This window comes from Myxine glutinosa, chromosome 11 (genome assembly GCF_964187855.1).
Source record: "Myxine glutinosa chromosome 11, kmMyxGlut1.1, whole genome shotgun sequence".
In the NCBI taxonomy this organism is placed as follows: Eukaryota; Metazoa; Chordata; class Myxini; order Myxiniformes; family Myxinidae; genus Myxine; species Myxine glutinosa.
In genome coordinates, this window is record NC_136271.1 from 10,558,786 (window position 1) to 10,579,553 (window position 20,768).

At 45.1% G+C, this 20,768-nt stretch overlaps 1 protein-coding gene across 2 annotated transcripts in view; it reads left to right on the forward strand.

The window, feature by feature from the left end:
• LOC137436401 (insulin-like growth factor 1 receptor) overlaps nucleotides 1-20,768 on the forward strand; it is a 295,186-nt gene that overhangs the window by 41,225 nt on the left and 233,193 nt on the right. For both annotated transcript variants that reach the window (XM_068130150.2, XM_068130151.2), the window contains exon 2: nucleotides 19,568-19,854. In XM_068130150.2, coding sequence (XP_067986251.2) covers nucleotides 19,568-19,854 — 287 coding nt within the window. The remainder of the gene's footprint in view (nucleotides 1-19,567; nucleotides 19,855-20,768) is intronic.

Sequence of the window (20,768 nt, forward strand, 5' to 3'; positions counted from 1 at the left end):
AGCGACCAAGCCTTGACAGAGAGATCAGTTTTCACACAGGCCTCATGTATACTGAGACTCGGTAGCATGTGGAGTAGCCAAGTGTCAACAGGTTGAGAGTGGAAAACCACCGAGATAGATGCTTATGCGATTCACTGTGGGGTTAAACCCGCTACATTCCTGTCTTAAATGCACAGGTAAGTCACCTGTAATACAAATGCAACGATTGAAAACCAAAGATTGCAGGTGACTTACAAGGCCAGGGGAAAAAGTTCTCCCTGGCATGCTGTCACTTGGGACATACACATTAAATATAGCAACATGATGCTACTGATACACAAGGTCCAATGATGTAACATGACCTTTCAGTATATCCTGAAAGGTACAAGAATCAAGGTTTGAACCCTGGGCAGAGATCGAGGACAAGTTACTAACGAAACGTTGCCCGGTTTAAAAAGGTGGAGCTATTTGGGCACAAACTTGCACGAAATGGTTTTCCTGTTACAAAGGGATATCTATATGTTTAAAAAGAAGCTATTTATGCCTCCGCACCCGAAGGTGGCTGGAGGCGTTATGTTTTCGGGGTGTCCGTCCATCCGTGCGGACTAAACCTCGTTTTTCTCAGCAACCGCATGTCCGATTGAGACGAAACTTTCAGGGTAGGAGTGACACCCATGCAGAATGTTTTTATGATAACTGTGACGTCATAGGTCACGTGGTATGGCAGCCATCTTTGATTAAACGCAAATAATTTACATTTTTTAAAATCGGAAACCACTGAATGGAAAAATTTGAAACTTCGCACGTTGTCAAGTACTCCCAATGGGGAACAAAAGCATGATAATGATGGCATCATCGGTGAAGTGGTATAACAGCCAAAAATGCTTTAATCGAATTCCTTATCCTAAAAATCTCAAATTGCAAGCACATGATCTATGACCCATTTGTATTGAAATATTAAATTTATGACATCATAGGTCACATGGTTTGGCAGCTATATTGGATTTAACCTAAAATGTAAAAAAAACATCTTTTCCCAAACCAACAAACCGATTGACTCGAAACTTTATGTGTTATTAACTCGGCATTGCGCTTAAAAGAGGATCACGAAAACATTATTGGTCACATGGTGTAGCAGCCATATTGGATTTAAAAAAAACCACCTTTAGAGGCCATTTTTCCCCGCAAGCGGGGGTTGGCCTTTTTCGGGAACTGTGGTTGTTGTTGTTTTTCGGTCCCCTTTTTGAAGCAATGTTTTACGGCCGGATGCCCTTCCTGACGCCAACCCTTTTTGCCGCCTTCAACGACAAGCAGGGAATTACCAATGAACTGGTACTCAATTTGCCGACCTCGGAAGGATGAGCAGGCTGAGTCAACCCCCCTGGCGTTAATTCAGCGATTGACCGGGATTCGAACCCAGGATCCTAGGATCCTAAGCCGGCACCGTAGCCGCTAGCCCAACACCAGGGATTGAAGGAAATTGGATTGGATCCATATTGGATAGTTAATCCATATTGGATAGTTAATCCATATTGGATTGAAGGAAAATATTGAATAATTATATCTCTAAAACCGCTTACCCTCTGTGAAATTTTACAAATATCATCTAACACCATTGTGGCGTATATTTTGTAAATGATGATGATGTAGTTCACGTGGTTTGGCAGCCATCTTGGATAGAAAAACGAACCTTATCCGATCAACACGAAACTTCACAAACGTGATCCCCTACCCATACATATGCAGAGTGTACATTTTAAAGGTCATATGTTACGTGGTGTGGCAGCCATATTAGCTTAAAAGCCCATATTTAAAAAAAATCCCTTCTCTGAAACCGCTTCACCAATCGATGTGAAACTTGTCATGGTTTGTGAAAATGTCATACTTGAAAACAGCTGAAGGGATTTAAATCAAACTTGTTTATTTTTAGAACAGTGAACGAGGGCATTTACCCGTTGTGGAACTATGCGGAGGCATATTGGCGACACAGTCGTATTGCTCTAGTTCCATCTATGAAGTTGTGGAAGTTCTGCAGCACCACATTCATTCATGTTGAGGGTCCTGCAATTTATGTTCTTTATCATCACCTGAAAATGGACGGAGGTTATGTTTTCACGTTTGTTTGTCTGTCGGTCTGTCTGTGAGCACGATAAGTTTTGGCGGATTTGGAGAAACTTGGTGGACAGGTTGTCTGTGTGATGAGGATGAATTGTTTTGATTTTGATGAAGATCGGGATTGGATCCAGATACTAGTTAAAAAAAAAATTCAAGTGATTTTTTTACCATTGTGAAGTGGGGCCAAAAACGATATATACCACGACATTTCACAAGGTTGTGGACAGATTATGACAACACTTGGTAAACAGCTTGGGTTTATTAAAGGGACAAATAATTCGATTTTGGTGAGTTAAACGCCCGTTTAACATCCATCCGAGGGACGGCACACACACACAATGATGACTCGCCCTGTCTACGAAACACTGGGATGACATTTTATGGCTGCGTCGGGATTCGAACCCAGGCTAGACAGTGTGCGTACCTCTTGGCTGTCCTGTCAGCCCAATTTATGTTGATAGAACATCTCCACCATGTGCCAGGGTTTCTGAAAGTTTTCCCTCGTGATTTGCATTGGTTTTATTCCTTGAAGAGAGAAGGAAAAGCAGAGAGTGAGACTGAAAGAAAAAGAGAAAGAGAGACAGGCACACTGGCACAGAGAAGTGCCGGTCAAATTAAAAGTTCATCTTGTCTTGATACACACGTTGCCATTGATTGGATTGTCAGAAGGTATCTTTATCGGCATCAGCATAGTGCCGACCGGTTTTGCACGCAAGTATGTCAAAGCTAGAAATTCAAAACTTATTTTAACCTTTTCTGTTTGCCTTATTTATTTATTTATATATTTATATAAATAAATTATTTATTTTTAAAATAAATTATTATTTATTTATTTATATATTTATTTCTTTGTCCAAATTATTCGATTTTCTTTTGAATGTAGGACTCAAATAAGCTTTGTTCCTTCACAACTTTAATGGTTTTTTTCTATTTTTGAGACTCATCTGATGGCAGTTGCATTTTGGAGTTTACAATGAAACAACAACAAAAAAATTAACGTTTAACACCTGCATGCTCAGCTGTGTACTTTGCTAAAGTTAGGAGTATGAGGGCCAAGTTGAGAAACATAACACATTACTTCGACCATATTGTCTATCACTCTAGCTCTAACGATACATCTATATACGTATATGGAAATATATATGTGTATATAGATATTATATATATATATATATATATATATATATATATATATATATATATATATATATATATATATATATATATATATATATATATATATGGCCTTAAAACGATCATTCATTCATATATATATATATATATATATATATATACACAACAACAACAACAGGCATTTTAAGGCCATTGTCCCTGCTAGAGCGGGGGTTAGCCTTGCGGTCCGCATGACGATCTTCTCCATTTTGCCCTATTTTCTGCATCTCTCCTTGTTAACCCCCTTGCCCGCATTTCTTCTTCCACCATCTTTAGCCAAGTCTTTCTCGGTCTTCCTCGTCCTCCACTTCCTTCTACATTCATTTCCATCACTTCTCAACCAGTCACTTTCATCCTTCCTCAACACATGACCAAACCATCTCAACCTGTTCCTCTTCACAGCATCAATCACAGGCTCTATTCCCATCATCTTTCGCAATTCATCATTTGTCTTCCTCTCTCCCAACGATAGTCCGCACATCCACCGAACCATTCGCATTTCCACCCTTTCCAGCCTTCGTTGCTGCTCTACGTTCATTACCCATGTCTCACTCCCATAAATCATAACACTTCTCACACATGCAGCATACACCTTTCCCTTCAGCTTCAACGACACTCCCCTCCTCGTCAGCACCCCACTCAGCACTATATATATATATTCTACACTCGAGTGTTGTGCCATCCCAGTTGTCACTTGGGAACGTCAGGCCACAAACAAGTCAGCTTGGCGTTAACATTTGCCGTAGAGGCCTGGATCACATTGAATGTGGAAGACTTGCTACCGAGAGACAGTGGAGGCAAGAAAGGAAAACCTGCCAACGTTAATCTCCGCATGGACCAGTGTATACCTGCGATGTTTGTGGTAGACACTGTAGGTCCCGCATTGGACTATACAGCCATCGCACAATGCTTAGTGAGCATGCCAACAAAGGGAAGATATTCGTTGCAAACGACTCACACCATCATATATACGTATATACATACTCATGTGGGGAAAAATAATTTAAAAAAATAAATATATATATATGCACACACACACATGTATATACATATATGAACTGTGTCAGTCATTTTATGATTGTGAAGGGCCGCCTTCTGCGATATACAACTACATCCATCAAATGGATGCTTTGACGTCCTGTTTTGTGTGTCGGAAATGTACGGGGCAGCTTGAACAAAGTCATGGTTTTTTTTATTTTTTGAGGATCAAAAGCCAGCTCCAGGCATAAACTACTTCCGAGCCAGCTCAGCTTTGCTCCAGCGTGTGTGAGTCACGATTTGACATATGTATCTCTACATGTCTTCCACTATGCCAGATGGTCTATCCGCTTGCGTTTGTGCTAAACAAATCAGTTTGCAAATGGTGCAAAACAACAGCTTGCCTTCGGCATGGAAAAGACAGAGTATATTTTATTTATTTCTTTTGTTTTCTTCTCTCTTGTGAAGCCATTTCATTGTTGGTTTCAAATGACAAAATGGCTCTCTGCTCTGAATGAGAGGCATCACCTTCCTGTTTGCTGGTGTAAAAACGATGCCGATTGAATCGTCAAAGAATGACGTGTGGGCATGTTGGGTCTAATCGACAATTTCGCTTTTGCTCATGTTTCCACCTGGCTCGATTTTTGTGAAAAATCACAAATATTATTGTAAAATAAATAAATAAATAAAATAAATGTAATGCTTCCTTTTTGTACAAGAAAGATGCATTTTTCTTGATGCAAACCAGTCATTCCCTTTCATGGAAAGGTCGTTAATAAATAAGTTATTGTACTTGGACATAGATGTTGAAAATTGTGCATCAAAAGTGAGCTACATATTTTTACCGGGCTGGTAGGATAGCCTATCTTGGTAATGGGCCCTCGCCTCCTTGCTGTCTAACTCTAACGTGGGTTTGAATCTCCACCTGCTGTATTTATAAACGGTCACACTGGTGTTTCACATGAAGAGAAGTGCAGATCGGTGTACGCACCTCCTCTGATGGACGTTACACTGGATGTCCTGACTGCCGGCATTAGTTGGTGGATGTTCAAGAACCCATGGTATACTTCGTGAAGAGTAGGCAAGCTGTCGCCGGCACTCTGAGCAAGTTACAAATTCTCCCTGGACTGGTGTGTGTGAGTGTGTGTGTGTGTGTGTGTGTGTGTGTGTGTGTGTGTGTGTGTGTGTGTGTGTGTGCAGCAATTGTTCTGGTTTTCTTGGAGGTTCCTTCTCACTCGGTTACGCTTCTGGCTATCTTCGAGTTTGGTTGCTCTCTGGGTAGCAGCTCCTGCACCCAGAGATTCTGTTTAGGCCTCGACTACACCTACGCTAGTGTCAGTAAAGTTGAGGCTTTGCAAAATCATTAAATTTTGTTTGACAATAAAATTAATTTGAAATGATCAGTAAATTATTTAAAGAATCATTCCAGCACCGTTGCCTTTCAGACCAATGACACGCACTCGTGCTCTGCCTTGCTGCTGTCGTTTACACACTGCACTTGTGACCATGGTGCTTGAAACTGATCACAGTGACCAAATGATGGGGTTACACTGATTAACAACTCTATTGGACAATATTAAACTTTATAATGAATGTGATTGGATAAAAGGTAAAAGCAACAGTCGGTGCACCGCTGTCAAATTTGCTTCACAGTTTAAGTGCTTTTGCTGGTGCTCGTGAATCCTCATTCTTCAGGAACTTTATAAAAATCTTCAACCACTGAAAATATAGTTATTTAAATATTATACCGTTGTGAGTTTGCCAGTGGGCGTTTGATGTTAGACTTTTACAGTATTTCCAATTGCTTGAAGTCAAATACAGCGAGCCGAGGGCCTTGTCATACAATTAAACCACTGTATATCTTAAAAAACTCACCAACACACACTCTAGTAGCATCTCTCTATTCAAGTGAATGAAAAGTGGCCATAAAAAATCTAGTTTGTCCAACATTGCAGGATAGCTTGGTTCAATAGATGCAAAAGTGCTCAAACCAAAGTGCGGTGGTTGAGGCTCAATTACTAAATAAATGCCAAATTTCATTTATAAGAACTAGATTGGCCCTAATGTAGCCAAACTCGTCAACTTGAGATAGTGCAGGTTTGTCCTGAAACCCTCTTACAGGAAACAAAATTGAAAGCCAAGCCTCAGATTCAATTCAAAGTCATTTTAAGCTCATAATGATACCGCATGAACTTCAGAGCATTGTGGGAAAGATGAAGAAGACCGATTTGGTGGTGATCATTATCCCCACACTTTTTTGAAAAATTGTAATCGGATCTGTCTGTTCTGTCTGTCTGACCGTCACCCTATCTCCTCTTAAACGGTTGTGCAGAAATTCACCAAACTTGGTAGTTATGATCACCACATGGCAAGAAGGTGCAGAGCAATATCATTTATGTGAGCAGTCTGACTATGCTCTGGAGTGCATTACAACACTGTTGGGAAATGATTGACTCAAACATAATCCATAAATAAATTAAATCAATCCCAAATGGAGTTAAGGCAGTTCTCAACACGAAAGGGGGTCACGCTGATTAATTATTTATTAAATGTAAAGACAGACTTGATTTTTATGCCTCCGTCCCCGAAGGTGGCCGGAGGCATTGTTTTTGGGTTGTCCGTACGGGCTAAACCTCGTTTTTCTCAGCAACCACATGTCCGATTGAGACGAAACTTTGAGGATAGGATCGACATCCATGTGGAATGTTTTTCTGATAATTGTGATGTCATAGGTCACGTGGTATGACAGCCATCTTTGATTAAACTCAAATAATTAAAAAAATAGAACGGCACTCGGTAGAGTGCATACCTCCTCCAGGCTGAACAGTTTATGATTTGCATCCCACCGATAGGCCGGATCTGGATTCGGACCTGAAAGAAAATCTAATCCGCTTGTTCTTGTCACCGAACCAACTCATTCACCAAGTTTAGTCATTACTCGTCCATAAATTTTTGAAATATCATGTTGTACATCGCTTTTTGCCCGATCCCTCAATGGTGAAGAATCACTTAAAAATTAAGTAATTCTCGTATCCGAATCCATATTCAGATCTTCACCAAATTTGAATAGATTCGTCCTTGTCAGACACCCAACTGGTCCACCAAGTTTCGTCCAAATCCGTCCATAACTTTTAGAGATATCCTGCTATGTATCGTTTTTGTCCCTATCTGCCAATGGTGAAGAATAGGTGGTCCCCAAATGAATGGGATAAATTAAATTCATAAAAACATTATGACCACCATGCCATTTTTTTTTTACATAGACTTAAAGAAGTTAACATGCAAAATTTCAGCAAAATTGTTAATATTTGGAGGTGCCACAAGTGGCCACCAGTAAGGTGAGGATTGGTCCCGGGTAGACCAATGTGAATAAACTATCAGAAAACTATCCGCCAGTCAAGAAGGACATTAAGATTAGATGTTGCTACTTCTGATAAGAACACTTGCAATCTGGACCCAGGAGTTAAAGTTGTTGTCCACTGGGATGGGAAGCTACTCCCGGACACAGCAGGGGGCCAGGACAAATACGATCGGTTGCCAGTGCTTGTATCCTATGATGGTACAGATAGGTTGCTGGGTGTCCCAAAGTTGCCAACTGGATCTGGAGAATCAATGGCCGTTCCAGTCAAACAAGCTCTGAATGAATGGAAACTGGAAGACAAAGTTGTGGCAATGGGTTTTGATACAACTAGCAGCAACACAGGACGCTGGGCAGGAGCGTGTCACCTCCTCGAGGTCCAACTGGAAAAGGAACTTCTGTGGTTGGCGTGCCGGCACCATATACTTGAACTATTGATTGGTGCAGTATTTGACAATGCAATGGGACCTTCATCTGGGCCTGAAACACGGATTTTCAAGCGGTTTCAAGCACACTGGCCAGATGTAGTGCAAGACAATTATGAAACTGCAGCAAGTGACCCTTCAATGGAGGTTCATATTGCACCAGAACGTGATTCTTTGCTGATGTCTGCAAAGAAATACCTCCGTACACTACAACCAAGGGAGGATTACCGAGAAATTTTGGAATTAATTGTACTCTTCCTTGGTGGAATGCCAGACTGGGGTTGTTTGGTTTTCAGAAAGCCTGGAGCTTTCCACAGAGCCAGGTATATGGCCAAAGTCCTTTATTCTCTTAAAATTTGGATATTTCGGTCACAGTTCAAACTGACAGCACGGGAAAAGAACGGGCTTGCAGAAGTCGTGATGTTCACAGTCTTGGCATACTTCAGAGCCTGGTTTGAGGCACCGGTAGCCGTTTCAGCACCAGCCAATGACCTGGCCTTCTTGAAAAAGCTGAAAGCTTATGCCTCCGTCAACAATAGTGTCTCCAAGGTGACGTGCAGAAAATTCCTCAACCACCTTTGGTACTTGAGTGAAGAAGTCGTGGGTTTTGCGTTCTTCAATGATGGTATTGATGAAGAAACAAAGCAACGGATGGTCAATAACCTGGAAAAGCCTGAACAAGGCAGTCGCACCATCAAAGCCAGCTTCACAATGGACGAAATTGAAGAAAGTGACATGGCAGACTTTGTTTCAGCAAGGACAATGCAGTTCTTCAAATCTCTGAATTTGTCCACCGATTTCTTGTCCTTGGCACCGTCATTGTGGCATTCTGATGATGGCTACTGTTAGGGACAAAAGAAAGCAACACAGTTGAGAGTATTGAATGACACAGCTGAGAGAGGTGTTGCTCTCATTCAAGACTACATTCATTTCCTCACGAAAGATGAAGAGCAAAGGCAATGCCTTCTTCAAGTGGTGGCCAACCACCGAAATAACTTCCCTGATGCAAAGAAAAAGACTTATTGCTGGGCTGTAAGAACTCGAATAAGATCTGAATAGGCCCCTGCTGTGGTCAGTTATGAGAGAAAAAGTTTAGTTGTCACAGACACATTTTAGGCATTGCTATAAAGCTTTTTTAGTTGAACAAAAGTGGTTAATTTGATGCATCGTTTGTATTAACATTAAATAACAAATACATTATAGTGTACTGTATACTGTTGTGAGCTCAATCTGCAATGGCTTTGTGGCACCTCCAAACGTTGTCCAATCTGTACCAAATTTTGTATTTTAACTTCTTTCACACTATGTAAAGAAATGGCAAGGTGGTTGCAATAAAATCTTCAACTTCATTTTTCGGGACCACCCTAGTGAAGAATAGCCCAAAAAATTCTAGTAGCTGGATCCGAATCTGGATCTTCACCAAAAACTAATAATTTCGTCATTGTCACACACACTACCTCTCTGCCAAATTTCGTCCAAATCCGTCCACAACTTTTTGAGATATCTTCTTCACAGACAAACAGACAGGGGTGAAAACATAACCTCCATCCACCTTTGGTGGTGGAGGTAATTATTTCTCAGAAACCGCTTATTGGAAAAAGTTGAAACTTGGCACATTGTTTAGTACTCCCAATGGAGAACAAAAGCATGATAATGATGACATCATCAGTGATGTGGTATACCAGCCATAAATGTTTTAAACGAATTCCTTATCCTAAAAATCTGAAATCGCATGCACATGATCTCTGCCCCAATTGTATTGAAATATTAAATTTATGACATCTTCAGTCACATGGTTTGGCAGCCATCTTGGATATAAAAATGAACCTTATCCGATCAACATGAAACTTCACAAACGTGGTCCCCTACCCATACATATTGTTACAGACGTGGCTTGGATGTTATTTACCGAGCGGTTTTATGGTATGACCACGTCTGCACAAGTTACCCGATTGTGCCCGAACGTTGACTAGTCGCGCGATGCTGGCTCAATAAGAAAAAGAAGACACCCGGCTGGATTACAATAACACAATACGACACCAAGGGTTCAGTTCTCAAGACCTCCGGAGGAGATTATATTCGTACGGAAAGGTCAGATTACAGGGGCTAGAGTTATAATCACAGAAAGACAGGCACTTAGACACACTCTTATATTAACCCCGGACAGACGACAGACAAACGGGACAAGGCTGACTCACACGGGGGTTGATGAAAAGGACAGCGGGTATCGATGGCTCAAGGTGCACTCTTGGCTCAAAGCAGGGTCCAGTACGGTCCGGTCCAAAGATGCGGGGAGGTATCGTCGCGCTGGGGGTGGCGGTGGCTTCCTCTGCTCTCCGTAGTTCAGGCGCATCTGACGTCACATCCGGCGCGGGGCCGCGTATATCCGGCGGGGAGTGACACGCCCTCGGCTCGTTAGCTCCGCCCCAGATGGAATCGGCACGTTGCTTCTCATTGGGTGCGTGGGGGGGTTACTGGCTCCGCCCCTGACGAGGAGCTGACAGCCAGCCCCTTCGGGGTAACGCCGTGGAGCGCATGGTCATGGCGGGTAACCGAGCCGGTGTGAGGACGCACACTCCCCGCCCCTCTGTTGTTGTAGTCGTAGTTGTAGTTGTAATTGTTGTTGTAGTTGTTGTTATTGTTGTTGTTTGGGGAAGAAGATGGGAGGAGGTATGGGAAAGGTCCTAAACTCACTACTGATGCCATATAATCACATTCTGGTGCAACGAAGAGTCATAATTAATGGAAACGAGGCCTTAACTGACATAGATTAAGAATAACTAGGAAGATGTCCGAAAGTTGTCTACGTGTGGTGCGGTGGACCTGGGCACGACATTTAATGGGGGAATAAGGGGAAGGTCGGCTCTACTGATTGTTATTTACATGCAATGGGACTAGGGAATGGGGGATTGGGGAAAGTTGGGGAGTATTGGAGAAAATAGGGGAATATTTACAAGCGGATATGGAGGCCAAATTCCATATTCGCAACATTGCACCCTTCTCTACCCTCGGGGCGTCCCGACCCGATAAATTTTTACCTACTTTAGTGTGGCACGCAATGTAGTTCCCTCTACTATTAACTCTACCCTGAGTGCGACAGTTTTACAGATATTCACAAATGAGTAAATATGTCCCCCTGCGACGTTGCACCCTTCTCCTCTCAGAAACACACCCACAGGATAACCGAATCCGGAAAGAATTCGCAAACTAAACATACAGCCGGTAGGGAGCATTATTTACAAGATTACGCTGCTATTTACACTACGATCCAGGACCTGTTTTTGGAGGAACACATGCAGATGTTATGCATAGAGAGAGAGCGCGCTTGCCAACATCGATACACCAACCCACGAGTGCTCTGTGGCCGACGGCCTTTAATAACGTGCAGAGCACCCTTCCCGAGCATCAAAAGCACCACCCCACCACCAATCGGTGCAGTCACCATTGTTCATTGGAATAAAAATAAATTCGACAACCCCTAACCCTGCAGGTGTCTCTTGCTCTTCTTGTGGTGCACTTGGTGGTGTTAATTAACAGTGGTTCACCTTTATGGCATAGGTGCCACGTTGACCCATAGGTCCATCCCCGGGTGGTGCTTGGCCGCAAACGAACTGCGGTCCATTGTGGGTGGCCACAAACATTGCGGTCCATATGGTGTATCGATCCCGGCAGCAAACAGCGAAAGTGCAGGCCCACAACTGCGCAGCCAGCACCTCTCTCTCCTCTCTCTCTACCCCAAAGCCAGATCCTCGGAGGTGGGAGACAAAAGAAGAAACAAGTGAGTAAGGTGGTAAGGGCGCAAAAGTGCACGCAATATAAGGTAATGCACACTGGGGGCACATGGGAACCAGGTGAGACAGGTACGTTCCTATCGTACGCCCCCCCCCCCACCAGGTAACCTACATGGCCCCTCCCTTACCCCTTACTGCATCCACAAAACACAACACTACCCATAAACATCTACTTTACAAATCAACAAACATCCCTACTGTCTTCCCCGTTCCTCCCATAAACCAAATTCGTCTTCTCTCCCTCCTAACCAATCAAATTTGCCATTTTCAACTCTCCTCAAAATTTGCCATTTTCAACTCAACATCAAAATTTGCCATCACCAATTCATCATCAGTCCCTCCTAGGGAGGGAGAGATGGAATCACCCCAATGTCTCATCCACGTCGTGATGCGTCTCACAAATCCAACAGCAATTCTCATTTCTGCAACACAAACAAAGAAAACACAGGTGTGGAGTCATCATCATCACCACAGGTAAGTGGCTGCGTATGGTGCGACAGGTTCATCAATCCTAACTATCTCCTAAATGACTTTAACAACTTTACACTACCCGGGGTCTTTCTCCGGCCAAACCATTGGCCCTCTTACACTATGGGTTCTAAAAACCAATTCCCATTGGCCAAACTGTGGTGCTCTTCAATTTGGGGTCTCACTCCCCCGATTCATCTCCCGGTGCCCTCGTACAATTTCTGGGCTGCGACGTGTACCTCTCCCAGTGGGTCTACCCACCTGCACACCTCCACCACTGCAGTTGCCTCCGAGCTTACCTGCTCCTTACCCTAACCTAACTACCAGGGGAAGGCCCTCTGGCTCTCTCCCCACTCCGTGCCCTCTCTGGCACTGGGCTGCCCGATCCACACCCGGGATCCTCAGGCACCCACTCACAACTACCGGCTCCCAGAGCCCACCTGCGACCTCACCTGGCCGACATCCTCACAGTGGTGGAGTGCCCAACCAACTACACACACTAACAGGCTACACGCCCAGCCATTTCCACAACACTAATGCACCCATTCACAACACCATTCTGCAACCGCACCACAAATGCCAATATCCAACCACAATTTACCTGTACCCTCTACCTAACACTTACACTACCCGCCCCGGGTACTCGTGAAAGGGGTCCACTCTTCCCCCATCCACACCTTCGCACCATGCACACCACTCCGTACCACTTACTCCAACTCTCTCCACACACCTGTACCTGCACACCTGTGCTCTCACACCTGGTGCCACCTGCACCCTTCTCTCCCCAAGCGCATTCGCGCTGATCCACACACTCATTACTCATACACTGCTCCACACACCTGTCCAGTTGCACACCTGTGCAATCACACCTGTTCAATTCTCACACACACAGCATCATCTCAGCTAACTACTCCCTTCTGAAACTTGCGCTTCCCAGTCGTCCCTTTAAACTATTGCGCTCCCACGTCATTATCATCCACACTAATCTACCTGCGTCCCCACTACAGGTATCAGTCACTACCTAACCTTATCGTCACCTAATGTCAATCCTCGCTAGATCCCTACACACCATATCCTAACCCACCCGGGCTAGTTTTCACTGCCATACACCCCATAATCTATTGCTCCTTTGCCCCCATTGGAAGGATGGTGGATTTGCCATCCCACCACATCGGGGGTCTCTCACTATCAATTTTGCACGTCAAATTTCAACAAATTAAAAATTTGCCAATCACTACCCATCATCTGCCAATCACTACTGCCAATCCCTTGCCAATCATCAAATTTTGTTTTTCTCTAATTTTGGGTCCAATACACTAACCTCATCACCCAGTCGACTCACTAATACCTCTCGGTGCGCCAATCCCTGTCCAAAGCCCGGCTTCGTAAAGCCAAGCAATGGATGCTGGTTGTTTTGTGCCAGCGGCTGGATGCGTCCGGCACTCGGTGCAGGGACGGGGGCTTACCCGGGCCGAGATCCCACGCATCACCTCGGCGTGGAGCCATCCAATGTCCCGATCTCGACCTGCCGGCACGTCTCAACAAAACGTGGTCGCCATAACGACCCTTTCTATTGGGCTGCCAGCTCCGCCTAGTGGAGCCTGGACGCGGCCGTTCAAAGCGAGGCCCGGCACGCACCGAGGGCCCGACTCGGCTATAAGTCGTTCTAAACTCTACCCCGTCTAACGTCGATGCTTCACCTGGACGCTTACACCCCGCAGCCCGTTCCTTGCTCACACATCCAGCCGTGCCCATGCTCCTCGTACCCTTCCTTACACACCCAGGTACACCCATTCCACTCACAGCCTTGGTCACACACCTGACCACCGAACACTTTGGCACACATTCGTTGCTCGCACACCTCACCAATACACCGCTTCGCGCCCCCTCCTCGGTCACCTCCTCTGTGACAATCACAGGTGTGCTCTCATTCGCACACCCAACCACGTGCCTCACCACCAACTCCAGCGTGCATTCCCACTCACGCTCTACCATTCCAGGTGTGCATCCTTCCATCCCAGGTGTACATCCTCGCTCACCTGTCACAACTAACTCACGCTCCATGTCACTCTCACTACTCTCCCCTCCATTCCTGACAGCGCACTCACCCTTACTCTTGACAGCACACTCTTTCCTCATGCACCTGTCCGTCACACACCTTTCTCGCGCACACTCTCCCGTTACACCCTCTGTAACACTCACCACAGGTGTACACTCTCTCGTTACTTCCTCCGTAACACTCACCACACCGCGCTTCCATGTACCCCCTCGCACACGCGCTTCGACCGGCTCACTCCTGACGGCACACTCACTCCTCGGCGTGCACTTTTTCCTCACACACCCCATGGTCGGACATTCTCGCACACCTCCTTTTTCGCACACCAGACCTTTCGCACACTTCACCAGTGGCCTCTCACGAACACCCGGGTCCATCTCGACCCCCAAGCTCATTAAATCCCCTGGCGCATCATACGCACGACCATATTGGTCACCACTTACACCGGGTCCTCTTCCTCTTCGCTTCTCCTCCATCACCTGCGAATCCCTCATCCGGTTAATGAGCACATCATCACGATCCAAGCACAGACTTTGGACCAATTCTTTTATCTCCTCTTTTATCTCTTTCTTATCCCCTCTCCGTCGCTTTTTAATTTCGCTCACCCCTTCTTCCACTTCTTCTAATTTTTGCTTCATCTCCTTCATCTCTTCGTGCGCCCCTTTAAGTTCTTCCTCTAACTCCACTTTATTTTTTTCTATGTGCTCCCGCACCTCCCGCTCTTTAACCTCCATTACCTCTACCACCTTGTCCATTTTCCTCGTCAGGTCCTCATGTACCGTCTGACACTCTTTTTTAATTACCCCTACGTCCTTTTTCATCTCCTTCTGTGTCGATTTTAAACCCTCTATTACCGCTGTGTTCTTCTTTACCTGGTCCCCCAACTCCTTTTGTCCCACTGTCAGTTGTTCTACTCCCAGCGTCAACTCCTCTATACCACCTTGCAATTTTACAGTCCCCTTTCTCACCTCTTTCTCCATGCGCTCCTTACAGTGCCTCACCTCCTCGCGCACTCCTCCGACCTCCTCACTCACTCCTCTTCTGATCTCCTCTCCCATCACTTGCATCTCCTGCCCAGATGCCACCCTCATCTGCTCCATTTCCTCCCTGTGAGCATCCAGTTTGGTTTCTACCCCCATTCTGACCCCCTCTATCTGCTGCTCCATTTGTTTAACTTCCCTTTCCGCTTGGTCCCTCATGTCCCTCAATTTGCCTTCCATACTGTTTTCTAACCCCTCTAACCCATTTTTCACTCCCTCTATCTGATTCTCCTGGGCAGCCATTCTATTTTCTACCCCCGTTAACCCATGTTTCACCTCTTTTATCCCGTTGTCTAACCCCTCAAAATTATTGTCTAACTTCCCAATTTTCTTGTCTAACTCCTCAAAATTATTGTCTAACTTCTCACCGGTACCCCTCGCTTCGTCCCTCATTACCCCCATCTGGTTTCCCATTACCCTCAATCGCTCACTCCGAGCATCCATCCGGTTCCCCAGTCGCTCCATCCTGTTTTTCATGTCTTCATTATACTGGACCACAAGGGCCGTCATTTGTATACAAAACAAGTTCCAATCCACCGGGGGCGCTGCCACGGTCGCTGGCGCGGTGATCAGCGAGGCGCCATTTTGCGCGCCCGCTTCTTCGTGCGTGACGGCGCTATTTTGCGAACCTGCCGCCCTCACTGCTTCGCTCTCCTCCTGTCCCTCATTTTGGTCCTGGATCGACCCTGCTTCACTCTCCCCTACCGGACCCCAGCTGTCTTGACCCGCCATAGCGCGACTTTCAAAATTCGGTTTTTTATTTTATTTTCGTAAAACAAATTCAAATTTCGCCGTTATAATTTCGCGCGGGAAACGCGCTCCGAATCGATTCTACTTGTTACCAATTTGGGCCTAATAAATTTAGTCCCGGGTTCGAATTCCACTCCTCGACACCAATTGTTACCGTACTAACACAATTGGTGTCCAAAATTTGGGCTAAATAAATTTAGTCCCAGGTTCGAATCCAACTCCTGACAACCAATTGTTACAGACGTGGCTTGGATGTTATTTACCGAGCGGTTTTATGGTATGACCACGTCTGCACAAGTTACCCGATTGTGCCCGAACGTTGACTAGTCGCGCGATGCTGGCTCAATAAGAAAAAGAAGACACCCGGCTGGATTACAATAACACAATACGACACCAAGGGTTCAGTTCTCAAGACCTCCGGAGGAGATTATATTCGTACGGAAAGGTCAGATTACAGGGGCTAGAGTTATAATCACAGAAAGACAGGCACTTAGACACACTCTTATATTAACCCCGGACAGACGACAGACAAACGGGACAAGGCTGACTCACACGGGGGTTGATGAAAAGGACAGCGGGTATCGATGGCTCAAGGTGCACTCTTGGCTCAAAGCAGGGTCCAGTACGGTCCGGTCCAAAGATGCGGGGAGGTATCGTCGCGCTGGGGGTGGCGGTGGCTTCCTCTGCTCTCCGTAGTTCAGGCGCATCTGACGTCACATCCGGCGCGGGGCCGCGTATATCCGGCGGGGAGTGACACGCCCTCGGCTCGTTAGCTCCGCCCCAGATGGAATCGGCACGTTGCTTCTCATTGGGTGCGTGGGGGGGTTACTGGCTCCGCCCCTGACGAGGAGCTGACAGCCAGCCCCTTCGGGGTAACGCCGTGGAGCGCATGGTCATGGCGGGTAACCGAGCCGGTGTGAGGACGCACACTCCCCGCCCCTCTGTTGTTGTAGTCGTAGTTGTAGTTGTAATTGTTGTTGTAGTTGTTGTTATTGTTGTTGTTTGGGGAAGAAGATGGGAGGAGGTATGGGAAAGGTCCTAAACTCACTACTGATGCCATATAATCACATTCTGGTGCAACGAAGAGTCATAATTAATGGAAACGAGGCCTTAACTGACATAGATTAAGAATAACTAGGAAGATGTCCGAAAGTTGTCTACGTGTGGTGCGGTGGACCTGGGCACGACATTTAATGGGGGAATAAGGGGAAGGTCGGCTCTACTGATTGTTATTTACATGCAATGGGACTAGGGAATGGGGGATTGGGGAAAGTTGGGGAGTATTGGAGAAAATAGGGGAATATTTACAAGCGGATATGGAGGCCAAATTCCATATTCGCAACAATATGCAGAGTATACATTTTCGATGTCATATGTTACGTGGTTTGGCAGCCATATTAGCTTGGAAGCCGATATTTTAAAAAAATCCCTTCTCCAAAAATGCTTCACCGATCGATGTGAAACCTGTCCTGTGGTAAAGATGTGATTCTTCAAAACAGCTGAAGGGATTTAAACCAAACTTGTTTATTTTTTGGACAGTGAATGATGGCATCTACCCTTGTCATGGGAAGTGACTACGTGGCGGCATATTGGAGACACAGTCACATTGCTCTTGTTTTATATTATAATAATAGCGTAAGGACTCGACATTGTTATCCCCTTTACGCCGCACCCAGTGACCCGATGCCCACGGCACTAATGGATTTACGATCTACGAACCGCGCTCTTTGTTTATCACGTACAGACATACTCGAAAAATCTGAATTAGCCGACGTTGGAGCCCAAAAGCATCCGATTAACTGCCGATACGACGCCATCTTATTGGCGTCTGCTGGGTGAAGGCGAAGCAAGCCGTCCGCTGATTGGACAGTCGAAGGCGACAGCAAGCCGTCCACTGAGTGGACAATCCCAGAGTGGTGCTATGCCGATTCCTATTACGAATCCATTCATTTTTCAAAAGTATATCGTGGCGTTGTCATTTAAGTAGATTGCAATAAATACGTTGTTCATATACGCACTCTTCATTCTCATCTTTCTCTCCTAACTCTTACTCGGACAAGCAAATCCCCTATGCCATCCATAATAGTACACTCTATCCATACACCACATCCTCCCTTCCGTGGATGTTTCACGGGTTACGGCTAGTATTATAATAATTGTTGTTATATCCTTAAAACTTCATTGAAATACCATGCTTTTGGTTTCAAATTAATTACAATGATTAACTCTGGTGGATCAGACTCGGCAACGGTTGCTCGAGTGAGATGTGCATGGAAGAGGTTTCGGGAACTGAGTGGCGTGCTGACGAGGAGGGGAGTGTCGTTGAAGCTGAAGGGAAAGGTGTATGCTGCATGTGTGAGAAGTGTTATGATTTATGGGAGCGAGACATGGGTGGTGAGCGTGGGGCAGCGGCGAAGGCTGGAAAGGGTGGAAATGCGAATGGTTCGGTGGATGTGCGGAGTATCGTTGAGAGAGAGGAAGACAAATGATGAATTGTGAAAGATGATGGAAATAGAGCCTGTGATGGATGCTGTGAAGAGGAACAGGTTGAGATGGTTTGGTCATGTGTTGAGGAAGGATGAAAGTGACTGGTTGAGGAGAGTGATGGAAATGAATGTAGAAGGAAGTAGAGGACGGGGAAGACCGAGAAAGACTTGGCTAAAGATGGTGGAAGAAGAAATGCGGGCAAGGGGGTTAACAAGGGGAGATGCAGAAAATAGGGCAAAATGGAGAAGATTGTCATGGGGACCGCAAGGCTAACCCCTGCTCTAGCAGGGAAAATGGCCTTAAAATGCATGTTGTTGTTGTGTTGTTGATTAACTCTGCCACTGAAGGTTAGCGGAGTTTGTTTTCACCCCTGTCTATTTGTCTGTGAGCACGATATCTCAAAAAGTTATGGACGGATTCAGACGAACCTTGGTGGACAGGTTTGGTGTGTGACAAGGACGAATCAATTCAATTTTGTTGTACGTCCGGATCTGGATGCAAGAGGTTTTTAACTTTTAAAGTGATTCTTCACTATTGAGACATGGGACCCAAAACAATATACGGTTTAGCAGGATATTTTAATAAGTAATGGCCAGATTATGACAAACCTTGGTGGATGAGTTGGGTAGGTGACAATAACAGGCAGATTTGATTTTGGTTGAGGTCCGAATCCAGATCCGGACTATTAGTGGGTAACAAAAAGTAAACCGTACAGCCTGGTGGAGTTATGCGTTCTACCGAGTGCCATCTTGGTTTATTTTGTTATCACGTCTCAATTAATATACTTCCTATGCGACTCGTACTTTTGCACCTCACTGTATTTTAGGGTAACATTCTTTCAATTTTGTGCATTACTATACTGATGCCTGTTATGACTTGAACATGATAGTAGGCAATTTCCATGCCTACACCGTCTTATAACCCTCCTTTTAACTACTTTCCCGCAGTCTGCCCAAACATTGACATTCGCAACGAGCTGAATGGCTTCGCACAACTGGAGAACTGCACTATTATCCATGGTTACCTGCGCATCCTTCTCATCTCTGAAACCACAGCTGAGGACTTCCAAGGCCTCAGCTTTCCTCAGCTCACCATGATAACCGATTACTTGCTGCTTTTTCGTGTGCATGGTCTCGAAAGCCTCAGCACGCTGTTCCCCAAGCTGTCTGTGATACGTGGCACGCACCTCTTCTTTAACTATGCCCTTGTTGTGTTTGAGATGCTTGATATGAAGGTAAGCCAAGTTTCTCTATCTGAGTTTCCTTCGTGAATCATCGAATTGTGTTATATATATATATAGTGCAGTCAAAAGTTAACTGTTCTTGGTGAATTATGTCAAGTTGATGTTCATGCAGTTTTCATGAAGTACCTGCAGTGGTGGCATTTCACATCTCATTTTCACTTCTAATCATCCGTTGCAGCCCTTCAAGTTCACCAATTTTTTTTTTTAATTCAAAATTGAGGAAATTATTTAGCTTAATGCTGGATTCCTTAGTGTTCCGAGCACTGCGGAGCCGCACTTTGTTGATAAATGTTACTTATAAGTATTCTTTCTTTGCAAAATCAGATGTACTGCACAACAAGAGATGAGTCCAAGTGTGAAACCTGTATACTATAGCGAATTTTTTTTTATTCCGACATGTTTGTAATTCCCCTCAAAATAATTCATGAACTCTTCCTATTTTTCTTCTCTGGAGTTGAAACAGCTAGGCTGGCAGGTTGGCCTAGAGTTATGCACACTCATCTCTAAGCCACGTAGCCTGGATTCAAATCTAGGCGCACCTATAAACTGTCATCCTGGTGTTTCACAGGCAGTGTGTTTCATCAATGCGTGTGCCCTTCCTCAGATGGACGTTAAACTGTGCGTTCCATCTGCTGGCATTAGTGAGTGGACGTTAAATATCCCACAGTGTCCTTTGTGTAGAGTAGGTGAGCTATCGCCGGCACCCTGAACAAATTACTAATTCCTACCCGAACAACTCAGTCGAACGTCAGGCCTGGCCAGCCGGATTGTGAAAGACTTAAGCCAAAAACTTCCCCTGGCCAACCTTACAATGACATGGGAATAATTGTGGCCATTGAAGAAAGAAGAACAGTTACTTCCATAAGATCTTCTTCCAAAGGTTCATTTTTTCCTTCCTGAAAGTT